At 41.0% G+C, this 15,734-nt stretch overlaps 2 protein-coding genes across 2 annotated transcripts in view; both read left to right on the top strand.

Annotated features, from left to right (window-relative positions):
• The window catches only part of DNAH11 (dynein axonemal heavy chain 11), a 376,413-nt gene that overhangs the window by 338,259 nt on the left and 22,420 nt on the right, over positions 1-15,734 (top strand). Inside the window, exons 75-76 of the mRNA XM_040352802.1 lie at positions 1,142-1,369; positions 14,116-14,307. Coding sequence (XP_040208736.1) covers positions 1,142-1,369; positions 14,116-14,307 — 420 coding nt within the window. The remainder of the gene's footprint in view (positions 1-1,141; positions 1,370-14,115; positions 14,308-15,734) is intronic.
• LOC120940135 (zinc finger MYM-type protein 1-like) lies at positions 9,223-13,303 on the top strand. Its single transcript, XM_040352800.1, has 2 exons — positions 9,223-10,154; positions 11,200-13,303. The coding sequence occupies exons 1-2, from the start codon at positions 9,317-9,319 to the stop codon at positions 13,050-13,052; spliced, it is 2,691 nt and encodes an 896-aa protein (XP_040208734.1). The 5' UTR covers positions 9,223-9,316; the 3' UTR covers positions 13,053-13,303.

The following is a 15,734-nucleotide window of genomic DNA, read 5'->3' as shown; positions in this document are numbered from 1 at the left end:
TGGCCACGTCACCTGCCACAAGTTGTGGATTGTCCACTTACCACGTCACCTGGTCACGTCACCTGCCACAAGTTGTGGAGTGTCCACTTGCCACGACACCTGCCACAAGTTGTGGATTGTCCACTTGCCACAAGTTGTGAATTGTAACTTGCCACAAGTTGTGAATTGTAACTTGTCACGTCACCTGCCACAAGTTGTGGATTGTCCACATTGCAATGCAAGCAATTACATTTTTTTTTATATTTTTTTTATGGTTTTTCATCATTTGCCATAATTTTTGAGATTTCTAATGTAAAAAAATAGGTCACCTTTAAAAACGCTTATATTCTACCATGAAGGCCTGATTCACACAGTCTCCTCTTAAAGCGGTGGTTCCCCTAAAAATAAAATGTTAACATTGCCTTTCCCAAATAAATTACGATTAGAATCGGCCGGTTTTATTAAAAAAAAAAGCTCCGTACATACCGTTTGTTAGATTCGTTCCCACCGCCACTTCCGGGTACGATGCTGGCGGTGGGCATTCCTAATTGATTGACAGGCATCCGACCGACGCATACATCGCGTCACGAGATGCCGAAAGAAGCCGAACGTCGGTGCGCATGCGCCGTATAGAGCCGCACCGACGTTCGGCTTCTTTCGGCATCTCGTGACGCGATGTATGTGTCGGTCGGATGCCTGTCAATCAAATAGGAGTTCCCACCGCCGGAAGTGGCGGTGGGAACGAATCTAACAAACGGTATGTATGGAGCTTTTTTTTTTAATAAAACCAGCCGATTCTAATCGTAATTTATTTGGGAAAGGCAATGTTAACATTTTATTTTTAGGGGAACCACCGCTTTAACAGTTCTAGAGATGTGTCTGCTGCAAAAGGTGGCAACTTTGAAGAACATAGAATATGAAATATATTTTCAGTTGTTTCACACTTTTTTGTTATGTATAATATCCACATGTGCTAATTCATAGTTTTGATGCCTTCAGTGTGAATCTACAATTTTCATAGTCATGAAAATAAAGAAAACTCTTTGAATGAGAAGGTGTGTCCAAACTTTTGGTCTGTACTGTATATATATATATATATATATATATATATATATTTAATAGTAAATCTATTTATGTATTTGTCTTATTATCTGGTTGATAGAATGTCCACTTAGTGGCCAAGTGGCTAGCGACATTGGAGAGACTTCTTGAAAAATATAGCACAGGAAGTCATGAGGACTACAGGATCTTCATCAGTGCTGAGCCAGCTTCTACCCCAGATCAACATATAATTCCCCAAGGAATACTGGAGAACTCTATAAAAATCACAAATGAACCCCCTTCAGGAATGCTGGCTAACCTGCATGCAGCTCTATACAACTTTGACCAGGTAATGATTCACCACCCATTAGGAGGGGGTTTGATTCCAATGTTATCAGTTTTTCAAGTCAAGAAGGGCCAGACACATGGCTACTGCATGTTACATGATGAAAGTCCATTGTTTGGTCTGATCAATAAACGCTAGAATTTGTGATCTGTTTAACCAAATGTCCTACATCTCAATATATTGTTTTACTAGGTTCCTACTTACAGGATAATAATACTCATTACTACAAAGTTCCATAGTTATAGGATCAATTTGATAGCTTCTAGGACAGCTGATTGTTCTTGATCTGTACCAAAGCATGCATTGTGTTCTAGCGTGGCATTATATGTCATGTCCTTTAACAGTAGGTTGCCATATGTTGTCAGCACCCTTACCAAGAATGACAACAGGTGAGGCATCAGTTCAACTTGTCACCATGATAACAAACACCCACAGAACTTTTCCTCCTAAACTGTCTGTACATACAAAAATGGCACAAAATATGCAGTGAAGAACTTGCGTAGTTTTGTAGATGAAACGGAATGGCCTGCAAAGGTTTTCCAACTAGCTGAATAATAAACAATTCTGATAATTGTATTCACTGGTTATTGCACTCCTACATGTAAGCAATCTGAAATCTGTATGATTACTTGCATTTACCAGACCCAGCCTCTTGAAAGACTCTGGTACCTGAATGGAACATCTTCCCTCCTAACATCCCAGCTTCCTAAACCACCCTACACCCTTTTCAGGATTACATGACATATACTATATGGCCAAAAGTGTGTGGAACAACTTCATCTATATGAGCTAGATGGACATCCCATTCCAAAACATGGAATTTTTAGACTAGCCAAAACATCAGCAAACATTCAATGTGCAACCACTTTTCCTCCCTTCCCGAGAAAGGTTGAGATATAATGTTTTTTCAAAAAGGGAAAAGACTGACTTAGATTCTGAGAGATGTAAACTAGAACTACTGTTCAGTGCTGCAGAGTTTATATATATAAAGTACAAAAATGCCCAACCCTCATTCACAAATATAACAAACTCTACATAAAATAAAGTTTTGTTTTTTAAAGAATTGTTCTACATTGATAGTGTTACTTAACCACTTAAGCCCCGGACCTTTAGGCAGCTAAATCCCCAGGCCAGGTTTTGCGATTCGCACTGCATTGCTTTAACAGACAATTGCGCGGTCGTGCGACGTGGCTCCCAAACAAAATTGGTGTCCTTTTTTCCCCACAAATAGAGCTTTCTTTTGGTGGTATTTGATCACCTCTGCGGTTTTAATTTTTTGCGCTATAAACAAAAATAGAGCGACAATTTTGAAAAAAATGCAATATTTTTTACTTTTTGCTATAATAAATATCCCCCAAAAACATATATATATAAAAAAAAAATTTCCTCAGTTTAGGCCGATACGTATTCTTCTACCTATTTTTGGTAAAAAAAATCGCAATAAGCGTTTATCGATTGGTTTGCGCAACATTTATAGCGTTTACAAAATAGGGGATAGTTTTATTGCATTTTTTTATTTTTTTTTTTTTTACTACTAATGGCGGCGATCAGCGATTTTTTTCGTGACTGCGACATTATGGCGGACACTTCAGACAATTTTGACACATTTTTGAGACCATTGTCATTTTCACAGCAAAAAATGCATTTAAATTGCATTGTTTATTGTGAAAATGACAGTTGCAGTTTGGGAGTTAACCATAGTGGGAGCTGTAGGAGTTAGGGTTCACCTAGTGTGTGTTTACAACTGTAGGGGGTTGTGGCTGTAGGACTGACATCATCGATCTAGTCTCCCTTATAAAAAGGATCACTCGATCGATACGCCGCCACAGTGAAGCACGGGGAAGCCGTGTTTACATACGGCTCTCCCCGTTCTTCAGCTCCGGGGAGCGGCTATAAACGAATAGCCGCGCCGTCGTCCCGGATCGCTCCCCGAGGGAATTCGCCCGCCGTACGCAGTGGGGGGGGGGGTCACGATCGGACCCCCCACCCGCTAGAAGGCAAGGACGTATATATACGCCCTTCTGCCTGTCCGTGACATTTTGCGGACGTATATAGTCGTGCGGTGGGCATTAAGGGGTTAAAGTGTAACTTTACTCTCTCAATCAACATTGACTATTTTTAATCCTTATGTTACAAGCATTAGCAAATAGATCGGAAGGTACAGTATATTATATTTACTTGTGTTAAACCTTTTTTTTACATTTCTGCAGTTACTTTCTGGTTTCCAGACCTAGGCAAATGATGTCATACATCCCAGAAGTCTTCAGGAGAGGAGGAGGGATTTTCTTAGCTATACAAACCCTCCTGTCTCATGAATCACCTGCTCTTACTTAAGATGGCCACGGCCAGAAATGCTAGGGAGTGTTAAAAATAAATTAAATAGCATTTTTGGTTTGTGGTGCTCAGATACAGTTTAGTTTCAGCTTAACGTAGAAACATAGTAGAACGACGGCAAAGAAAAGACCAAGTGGTCTATCAACCTGTCGGAGTATAAATGTTTGTATAGGCAGCGCTACACATACATTTATGCTCCTATTGATGTCTATTATACCTAGACATTAGGATAGCTGCTGGTTCCTCTTATTCCTTTTTTATTTAAATATTGTTATATTTTGTGGTGAGTGCATTTTTTTTCTTATTTTTGTTCACTATTTTGTCAGAGTATAGATCTATGTTTGTCCCAAGCATGTTTAAATCCAGTTACTATTGACTGACTCACTACCTCTGCTGGAAGTCCATTCCAAGTTAAATCAATCTGATTTCTTTTTACATGGTGTATATCAGGGACAGGGCCGGCCTTTGCGTTGTGCGGGTTGTGCGACCGCACAGAGCGCCATTGACTTGAAGGGCGCCGTGCGGCCGTCACAGTCCGCAGTCCATTTACTGTGATGGTGACTCGTGAGTGTGCCGGGAATGTGTCCGGGACTCTGCTCAGGCAGCCAGCCAGCACGTCTGCACGGCGCTGCAGAGGAGGGGGGGGGGGGTTGGCGCCGACGCGCCCGAAGTGTCTGTCACTGGTCCCCTTGGCACGCACACAGTGACGCACGCACGCACGCCCTTCCTCCCTCCCTCCTCCGCGTCTCAGTCAGGTCAGGTGGTACTGTCTTGGGGGCTGGGTAGCGCGGCGCCGTTGCGTGCATGCGTAAGGCATGCAATTCAAATTCAAAGGCGGGACCAGGACGGGACTGACAGACTGCGCTGAAGAAAAGTAAAGGTAAGGCCGCCCGTCCCCTCCACCTTACCTAGCAGGTGTCATCCCTCCTCCCACCTCACCTGTACTCCAATGAGATGTGAGCTAGTTTATAAAAAAAAAAACGTAAAAAAAAAAAAATATGTCAAAATTGGTCGTTTGTTGGAAAAAAATAAAACGCAGAGGTGATCAAAAAACAAAGCGCAGTTGTCATCTTAAAGTGGACGTTCACCTGAAAATAAACTTTTAACATTGCATTTTCGAGATTAATGACAATTAGAATCGGCTGTTTTTTTTTAAAAAATACGTCCGTACATACCGCATACCGTTTCCTATATGTGTTCTCACCGCCGCTTCCGGGTATGATGGCCGGGCGTTCCTAATTGATTGACAGGCATCCGACCGACGCATACAGCGCGTCACGAGATGCCGAAAGAAGCCGAACGTCGGTTCGCAGGCGCCGTATAGAGCCGCACCGACGTTCGGCTTCTTTCGGCATCTCGTGACGCGCTGTATGCGTCGGTCGGATGCCTGTCAATCAATTAGGAACGCCCGGCCATCATACCCGGAAGCGGCGGTGAGAACACATATAGGAAACGGTATGCGGTATGTACGGACGTATTTTTTTTAAAAAAACAGCCGATTCTAATTGTCATTAATCTCATAAATGCAATGTTAAAAGTTTATTTTTAGGTGAACTTCCACTGTAAGTTACGCAGTGCACATATACAAAATGGCCTGTCATGAAGGGGGGGGGGGGGTAAATCACTGATTAACCACGTGACCTCTGGAAGATTTACCCCCCCTTCATGACAGGCCATTTTTTACGATGTGCACTACGTAACTTAAGCTGACAGCCGCACGATCATGCAACGCTGTACACAAATAAAATTTGTATTTTTTTTCCTCTGTGGTATTTGATCACCTCTGCGTTATTTTATTTTTTCCGTGTTTTTTTATTTATTTTTTTATATTTTTTTTTGACAAAAGACCAAATTTGAAAAAAAAAAAAAAAAAATGACTTTCGGCTACATAACTTATCCAATTTTTTTTTTTTTTACGTTTTTTTCATAAGTTTAGGCCAGGTGTCTCCAAACTTTCTAAACAAAGGCCTGGTTTACTGTGCTTCAGGAGGGCCAGACTGTGGCCATTTGGAGTACAAAAGGTCCTGATGTCATTGGGGAAAAAACAATGCTCCATCTTTGGTGTCAATGGGAGAAATTGTGCCCCATAATTGGTGTCATTAAAGCGGGGGTTCATCCTAAGAAATTTTTTTTTTCCTAGCATGCCATCAAGCATACTAGCTCGAGCTAGAGTATGCCTTTATTTTATTTTTTTGTCCCTGTACTCACAGTTTAATGCCATAGTGAAGTTTCAGACTCCCCGCGGGGAATGGGCGTTCCTATCAAGAGGGGAACATGATTGACGGCCAGCTATGGCGCGTCACGCTTCTCCGGAAATAGCTGAAATAGGACTTGGCTCTTCACGGCGCCTGCGCTTAGTCTGTGCGCAGGCGCCGTGAGGAGCCGAGACCTACTCCGGCTATTTTCGGGAATCGTGACGCGCCATAGCCGGCCGTCAATCATCTTCCCTCTCCATAGGAACGCCCATTCCCCGCGGGGAGTTTGAAACTTCACTATGGCATTAAACTGTGAGTACGGTGCCCAAAAAAATAAATAAAGGCATACTGTAGCTCACGCTAGTATGCTGGATTTTATGGTAGAATGTTGTTATTTAGGGTGAACCACCGCTTTAAGAGATATTGTGTCCCATCATTGATGTCAATAGGAGTAATGGTTGCCCTATAATCGGTGTTGTCAGGAGAAATTGTGTCCCGTCATTGGAGTCATTGCTAGAAATTGTGCCCCATTATCGGTGTCATTGGATGAATTGTGCCTACTAACTATTGGATATATTTATGGAATTTATTATTTTTTTCTAGTAATGTCGGAGATCAGTGACTTATAGCGGGGCTGATATATTGCGATTGACAATCTGACACTTTGTGGGAACTAGTGACGCAGTAAACAAGTGACAATTTTCGTGTCAGTGAGAGGAGTAATGACCCATCATTGGTGTAATTGGGAGGAACTGTGCCCCTTTGTTGGTGTTATTAGAAGAAAATTGTTCCTCATTGTTGGTGTCATTAGGAGGAACTGTGCCCAATTGTTGGTGTCATTACGTGGAATTGTGCCCCATTGTTGGTGTCATTAGGAGGAACTGTGCCCAATTGTTGGTGTCATTACGAGGAATTGTGCCCCATTGTTGGTGTCATTAGGAGGAACTGTGCCCAATTGTTGGTGTCATTAGGAGGAACTGTGCCCAATTGTTGGTGTCATTAGGAGGAATTGTGCCCCATTGTTGGTGTCATTAGGAGGAACTGTGCCCCATTGTTGGTGTCATTAGGAGGAACTGTGCCCAATTGTTGGTGTCATTACGAGGAATTGTGCCCCATTGTTGGTGTCATTAGGAGGAACTGTGCCCAATTGTTGGTGTCATTACGAGGAATTGTGCCCCATTGTTGGTGTCATTAGGAGGAACTGTGCCCAATTGTTGGTGTCATTAGGAGGAACTGTGCCCAATTGTTGGTGTCATTAGGAGGAATTGTGCCCCATTGTTGGTGTCATTAGGAGGAACTGTGCCCCATTGTTGGTGTCATTAGGAGGAACTGTGCCCAATTGTTGGTGTCATTACGAGGAATTGTGCCCCATTGTTGGTGTCATTAGGAGGAACTGTGCCCAATTGTTGGTGTCATTAGGAGGAATTGTGCCCCATTGTTGGTGTCATTAGGAGGAACTGTGCCCAATTGTTGGTGTCATTACGAGGAATTGTGCCCCATTGTTGGTGTCATTAGGAGGAACTGTGCCCAATTGTTGGTGTCATTAGGAGGAACTGTGCCCAATTGTTGGTGTCATTAGGAGGAATTGTGCCCCATTGTTGGTGTCATTAGGAGGAACTGTGCCCCATTGTTGGTGTCATTAGGAGGAACTGTGCCCAATTGTTGGTGTCGTTAGGAGGAATTGTGCCCCATTGTTGGTGTCATTAGGAGGAACTGTGCCCCATTGTTGGTGTCATTAGGAGGAACTGTGCCCCATTGTTGGTGTCATTAGGAGGAACTGTGCCCAATTGTTGGTGTCATTAGGAGGAATTGTGCCCCATTGTTGGTGTCATTAGGAGGAACTGTGCCCAATTGTTGGTGTCATTAGGAGGAATTGTGCCCCATTGTTGGTGTCATTAGGAGGAACTGTGCCCCATTGTTGGTGTCATTAGGAGGAACTGTGCCCCATTGTTGGTGTCATTAGGAGGAACTGTGCCCAATTGTTGGTGTCATTAGGAGGAATTGTGCCCAATTGTTGGTGTCATTAGGAGGAACTGTGCCCAATTGTTGGTGTCATTAGGAGGAATTGTGCCCCATTGTTGGTGTCATTAGGAGAAATTGTGCCCCATTTTTTATGTCAGAAGATGAAATATTGCCCCAAGGGCCAGATAAAAGCAAGTAAAGGGCCAGATGGCCCCCGGGCCACCGTTTGGAGACCCCTGATCTAGGGCAATTAACTGTGTTGCCTAACAAGTGTTTTATGTGTACTGTATGTATGTGCTGCTTTTATTAGGGGAAGAGATGGAACACAGAATCCATTACTACCCCACTTCAGCTAAAGAGAGCTCTACCTCATTTACATAGACAGAGCTCCATTCTGAGTCTCTGCCCGATGATCAGAGGGTGCCAGTGGACATCAAATGCCCACCACCCACAGATTGGTTTCTGCTGTGAAGAATCTCAGCAGAAGCGGAACGTGCCCCCTGCAGGCCAGAAGTGCAGATCACGTGTATAAATATGTCAGTAAAACAGCTGTAGAGCGGTCAGCAAGTGGTTTAATAGCAGCCTGTTTTAAACCTTGGTTCACAGTAGTGCTTCCGCAACATGATGCGTTTAGTGGTGCGGTTTTTGTAGTGAGACTGTGTATTTTTCAAGAGCCCGCATCTCTCCCTGTTGTACCTCTGGGCCGGCTGGCAAGTTGCAGCATCTCTTACTATAGAGGGGGGGGGGGGGGCAGCGAGAGTACAGTGGGGAGCATCAAAATACATATTTGCCTGTGCAGACAAAAATTCTTGCACCAGCCCTGGTCACACATACCGCACTGAGCTTTCTGAAATGCCTGGCGGCGCTGTAACAAAGTCCCGCCTCCTAGACTGGGCTCCTGTAATATACGGCACACTGATCCAATGCCGTAAATTTGAATCAGTGTGACATGTATCATAGGAGCCTGCAATTTTGAATCCAAGCTCCGTGACAGCAAGAGATCGCTGCTCTGTGTGATCCATAAGGACACTGATAAGGCTGCAATTGGTGGGCACTGATAAGGCTGCATTCTATGGGCACTGATAATTACCATTACCAATGCAATTATGTAATAAGCATATTATTTTTATTAATTTTTTTATTGTATTTTACTCCTTTGTTATTTGTCTTATGTTAACCACTTCTGGACCAGAAGATTTCGCTACTTAATGACAGGCCCTATTTTGTGATTTGGCACTGCGTTAATTTAATGGACAATTGCGCGGTCATGCGACGCTGTACCCAAACGAAATTGGCGTCCTTTTTTCCCACAAATAGAGCTTTCTTTTGGCGGTATTTCATCACCTCTGCGATTTTTATTTTTTGTGCTATCAACAAAAATAGAGCGACAATTTTGAAAAAAAAACAAACAATATTTTTCACTTTCTGAAACAGATCATTTGTTTGTAACCATACTTAAATGGCCTATCTTTTACATGCATATGTATTTTTTATTGTATTGTGTTGCAGCATTATGGGTCCTAAAAAATTGTCAGGTGCTCAGAATAGAAAACGGAAGGCCCTTATGAATTTGGAGGACCAGAAGAGTGCTGGAGCAATAAAAAAATATTTTGGAACACCAGCAGCTAGTGGCTTACAAACCACAGAAGAAAAAGGTGAAGAAAGCTGCAGTGGCCAAAGTGATGACCATGTGCATGTTCAGCTCAGTGAGCCTTCACCATTAAAAACATCCTTGGAAGAAGAGGATGCGAATACATCTTCTAGCCCTATGGTTTTTGATGAAATCACTGAAAAAAGAAAAGATCGGGAAAGCTGCAGTAGCCAAAGTGATGTACATCTTCAGCTTAGTGATCCTTCAACATCAAGGACATCTTTGGAAGAAGAGGATGCTAATACACCTTCTGGCCAAGTGTCTTCTGATGAAACAAACACATGTGAAAAATCAAGCTTCACAGATCCTGCTTTGTGGCCAAAATTGATTTCTAAGAATATTGATAGCATTTTAGAGGTTGGTCCTGTACAGGTGCAAGATGTTGATTTTAAAAAAGATGCCTATAATAGGCATTTTTCTTCAGCATTCTACAAAAGGAAATTAGACAGTGGTGAAGAGCAAAAACGACGATGGTTGGTATACTCCTCATCTGCCAATAAAGTATTCTGTTTCTCTTGTAAATTATTCGATAAGAATCCTAAAACATTGCTTGCCCTTGGAGGATCAGATGACTGGGCACATATGTCAAGTATGTTGAAATCGCATGAAACCTCCAGTGGTCATTTTACAGCCCAGCAGATGTGGCATGAAACACAAATGACAACCAAAAAGAAGGTACAGCGCTGATGTGAATGAAACGAATTGTGAGTGAACAATACAATTATGAAAAATAATCAGTGACTGAATAAATAAATTAGATATTGATAAAAATAGTTCATAAAAATATCCAAGAGTGAATGTACTGATCCTTCACCAATCAAGAATTAAGTATAAGTGACAAAAATAGCAAATGTAAATCAGTGAAAAAAAGAGTCCAATGATAAAAAAGGCAAAATTCTTATTTCTTTATCTTCCACCAAGTATGACACCCGTGTGATGGTATTCCAATCTGCTTACCAGATTAACTGACCGTGATTGCGGTCAGATAAAGCCCAGAGATCTTTTAGAGTCCTCTCAAGTGGACTAAATGGCAACAGGTTATACAGATCATCTACTGCTCCAAAGCTCCAGAGGGAATAGGGATACGCTCATCAGCAGCACATGACAGAAGATCTCTGTCATGTGCTGCTGATGAGCGTATCCCTATTCCCTCTGGAGCTTTGGAGCAGTAGATGATCTGTATAACCTGTTGCCATTTAGTCCACTTGAGAGGACTCTAAAAGATCTCTGGGCTTTATCTGACCGCAATCACGGTCAGTTAATCTGGTAAGCAGATTGGAATACCATCACACGGGTGTCATACTTGGTGGAAGATAAAGAAATAAGAATTTTGCCTTTTTTATCATTGGACTCTTTTTTTCACTGATTTACATTTGCTATTTTTGTCACTTATACTTAATTCTTGATTGGTGAAGGATCAGTACATTCACTCTTGGATATTTTTATGAACTATTTTTATCAATATCTAATTTATTTATTCAGTCACTGATTATTTTTCATAATTGTATTGTTCACTCACAATTCGTTTCATTCACATCAGCGCTGTACCTTCTTTTTGGTTGTAAATTTTTTTGCTTTGGGTATTTAGAGCAATAGGTACCAGCTGCTTTTGTCACTTATTATTTTCACAATTTTTTCATCACGTATTAGCGCAGTGTTTTCCTTTGGTTTTTTCCTTAGGATTTTTTTACATGAAACACAAATGAGACTGAAATCAAAACAAGCGATCGATCAAAACTATCAAAATCTCATGAGCCGTGAAAGGCAACACTGGAGATCTGTGATGGAGAGGCTGTTAAGCATTGTCCAGTTTTTAGCAGAGCGTAATCTGGCCTTCAGAGGATCTTCAGATCGACTTTTTACATCCAATAATGGAAATTTTTTAGGTCTCGTAGAACTATTAGGAAAATATGACAGTGTGATGGCAGAACACTTACACAGGGTGGTATCAAAAAAAACTGCAGACCACTACTGCGGAAAAAACATTCAAAATGAAATAATAAATCTTATGGCGAAACAGGTAATTGAGGACATTTTACAACGCTGCAGAAATGCTAAATATTTCTCCATTATTCTTGACTGCACTCCAGATATTAGCCATAAGGAGCAAATGTCTTTTACTATTCGATTTTTGGAAGACGTTTCTGGAAATTTTCAAGTAAAGGAACATTTCCTTGGGTTCAATAAAGTAGAGGACACAACTGGAAAAGGATTAAGTGATTTCCTCCTTGAATTTCTTTCAGGAAAAAATTTGGATATCGATAATTGTCGTGGACAGGGTTATGACAATGGAGCCAATATGGCAGGAAAAAACAACGGAGTTCAATCCAAAATTCTAAACTTAAACCCAAGAGCAGTATTTGTACCATGTGGCTGTCATTGTCTCAATCTTGTAATTGGAGATGCAGTACGCTCATGCAAGGAATCAATGCAACTATTTGGTATCATTCAGCGCCTTTATGTTCTATTCTCAGGATCAGTAAAGAGATGGAAAATTTTGACTGACCATGTTTCTGGCCTCACTTTAAAACCTTTGTGCACCACACGGTGGGAATGCCGTATAAATTGTCTTAAACCACTAAGACATAATCTAGGCGAAATACAAGAAGCATTGATTGTTTTGTCTGAGGAAACCCACACTGAACCGAACATTTGTCATGAGGCTAACACACTAGCTCAGCAGATTGTGGAGTTCAAATTCATCATGTCATTGTGTTTTTGGTATGAGATATTGTACCAAGTTAATATTGTGAGCAAAGCTATGCAGAATGAGACTGCTGATATAATTTTAGTCTCAGACCTAATCCAGAAATGTCACAATTTTTTAATAAATTTCAGAGAGTCTGGATTTGAAAGGTCCTTTCAAATTGCAAAGGAACTAGCAGAAAAAGTGAATGTGGAGCCTGTTTTTGAAAAGTCTTCTCGTATTCGCAGAAAAAAAGCCTTGTTTGAATACGAAAGCCAAGATGAACCTTTAACAGATCCCACGGAGAAATTTAAGATTGATTTTTTTTATGTTTTGGTTGATACTGCTACTAAATCTTTGGAGGAGCGTTTTACTCAGATGGAACGACACAACAAAGTATGGAGATTTCTATACAACATGAAACAACTTCCAGCAAGAGAAAACTTAAGGGACTGTTGCCTGCAGTTACAGAAGGCATTAGAGAAGAGCAGCCAATCAGACATTAATGGTCTAGATCTTTCAGAAGAGCTTTGGCATATTCAAAGCCTACTACCTCAAGATGTCACAGCACCCCGCCATACACTCAATTTCATAGTGAGAAATGGCCTGACTGACACATTTCCAAACATGTGGACAGCATTTCGGATTCTCTTAACAATTCCGGTTTCTGTGGCATCAGGAGAACGCAGCTTTTCCAAGTTAAAACTTATTAAAACTTATCTGAGATCATCAATGACTGATGACAGACTAACCTCTTTATCAGTCTTATCAATTGAAAGTGATGTATTGAAGACATTGGACATGAACAACGTGATTGATGAGTTTGCAAAGGGAAAAGCACGTAAAGTTGCATTTTGAACACACATTTACCCCTTTACACTGGAACGTTATTCGAGCGTTCTTGAGGCGTTATTCGAGCATTATTCAAACGTTATTTGAGGTTATTTGAGCGTTTATTGAGGCGTTATTCAAGCATTATTCAAACGTTATTCGAGTGTTATTCAAACGTTATTTGAGCATTTATTTGAGGTTATTTGAGCGTTATTGAGGCGTTATTCGAGCAAAGCCTCATCTGCAATCCCAATGTGCTGGTAAAGCACCGCTAAAACCCTAACGTCTTAGGGCGTTTTTGCAGTGCCTCATTTCAATGGAGAGGGGCATTTTTGGAGCGTTTTTTTTTTTCAACACCCAAAAGCTGCTCCAAAAGATGCTGCTTGCAGGACTCCTTGTGAAAGGGTCCATTGAGATGCATGGATTGTTTGCACATGCACTTAAATTGTCTGTTTGTTTATTAAAACTAATTATTTGTTACAAATATTGTTGTCCTCTTTGTGTATGTTTAGGTGACCAGGGGGCGATGGGTGAAGATGGGGGGGGGGGGGCGCCACAGGATTAGCTCGCACAGGGCGCCTGAACACCTAAGGCCGGCCCTGATCAGGGATATGCAATTAGCGGACCTCCAGATGTTGCCAAACTACAATTCCCATCATGCCTCTGCCTCTGGGTGTCATGCTTGATGCTGTCAGAGTCTCGCTATGCCTCATGGGAATTGTAGTTTGGCAACAGCTGGAGGTCCGCTAATTGCATATCCCTGGTGTATATGAAAGATAATTGAAAACACCATATATTTACCCTTTTATTCGCTGATAAATAATTTGATCCTTAAGAGTAAATAGTAAATGATAATCTGAGGAAGAAAGTGAGAAAATAAATCTGTAAATTTTGCTGAGAAATAGCTTCACCCTTCTTAGGTTCTGATAGAGCTATTCTGAATATGTGCAAGTCTGAGCAGAATATATCTAGTCCCTAATCGGATGAATTCATGAATACTTCTTTATAACACTTGTCTGGTGCATTCATTGTCCTTTTATTTCTGTGTTTTTTTGGGTTGCAATGCTACCCTTCTCTTTATGGTTTACAGGATACACTTGAGATGTGTGCAAGAGAGAATGAGTTCAAAAGCATCCTCTTTTCTCTCTGTTACTTCCATGCCTGTGTTGCTGGACGGCTCAAGTTTGGTCCCCAGGGCTGGAACCGCAGCTACCCTTTCAATGCCGGAGATCTCACTATCTGCGTCAATGTGCTTTATAACTACCTAGAAGCCAACACAAAGGTAGGATAAAAGTACCTAAAATCAGTACATACATTTGTTATTATTACAACATAGTTACCACAACGATTCCTTTCAAATAAAAGAAAATCTATTTTAATAACATCTGTAATAGTTGGTATAGTTATCATAACCTTTACAATTAGTTGGTATCGTTCTCATAGAGATCTAATAATGTTTTACACTTTTGTTCCCCTGGAAAACAAGGTTAATAAGATGATAATAATTAAAATACGACTACTTTTTGCCTAATTAGATTACAATCGATTTATCATAGTGCTACGGTCATTATTGTAATGTCAAATTAAAAAATACTCTCTGCAAAGCCCAGGCAGCCTTAATGGTAATGCCACAAAGTACCATAAATATTACAATAAATAGTATAGTACATATTAGGACGGTGTCACTGATGAGACCAAAATAGCCTCCGTAATTGTACTGACAAATAAATACACACACACTTTTTAATAGGGCATGTGTTGGCATTCCCCGGTCACATAAATCACATTGTTATTTTAAGTAAAAAGGTATATTTTTTTTCAAATTTTGCCATTAATAAAAAATACAAAAAAATAAAAGACTAGATCACTTGGTTTCTGGCTACAAGAAGCACTGAGGGTGTTGGAAAGTATTAGAAACTGCAAAGGGTCTGTTGTTTTCAATCAGACAGGCCTTGTAGACTTTTAGTAAAGTAAAAGCATCAGCAAGACACAAACAAGAAGCAGAACCTGAGCCGATATGACTGATCTGTGCACTCATTTAAGAAAGTCGAACCGTGTATGGGCAGGCTGAATGTACAAAGATGATCAATCAACTTGGGTACAACCTGCCTTCTGAATTCTACTTGCGATTAGCGATGGTGGCTGCTATAGTCCCTAGCAATAATCACTGCCCTCTCCACCGGGAGAATACAATGTCTCGGGTGGAGGGATTCCTCTGTCAGCACCGGCTGTGTTAATAGGGGAATAGTGCACATTTCTTTCCTGCAACCAATGGCACATCTATGGAGCTAAAAACAAAATTCGCTCACCATGGAGCTAAAACGCAGATCGTTTTTTAGAGGCATCGGCATGTACTTCTGATGATTTCACAGAATTTCAGCTAACACATCAGACAAAAACAATAATGATGTCTCCACTTGCACATTGGCTAAGTGATTAGCAGGTGGATGTGAATCTACACATGGCACTATGGGTAAACTATACCTTATAACGCTCTGTTTCATTTTAAACATCTATAATAAATAGTTTGTGTAACTATAAATACACAGTAAGCCTCTGAAATATCAAGCATGTAGGAAAAATGCTCTTTATGTCATTACCAAAAGCAGTGGATTCCATGTACATGTGTTCCTTATTCATTAGGCAGGTAATGAAGCATTGGCAAAAATGTAATTACATACAGCAAATCTGACAGTCCTTAACATTGCA

The sequence above is a fragment of the Rana temporaria genome, chromosome 5 (assembly GCF_905171775.1).
Source record: "Rana temporaria chromosome 5, aRanTem1.1, whole genome shotgun sequence".
NCBI lineage: Eukaryota > Metazoa > Chordata > Amphibia > Anura > Ranidae > Rana > Rana temporaria.
Note: the sequence above shows the minus strand (reverse complement) of the source record. Positions and strands in the feature narration are given on the sequence as shown.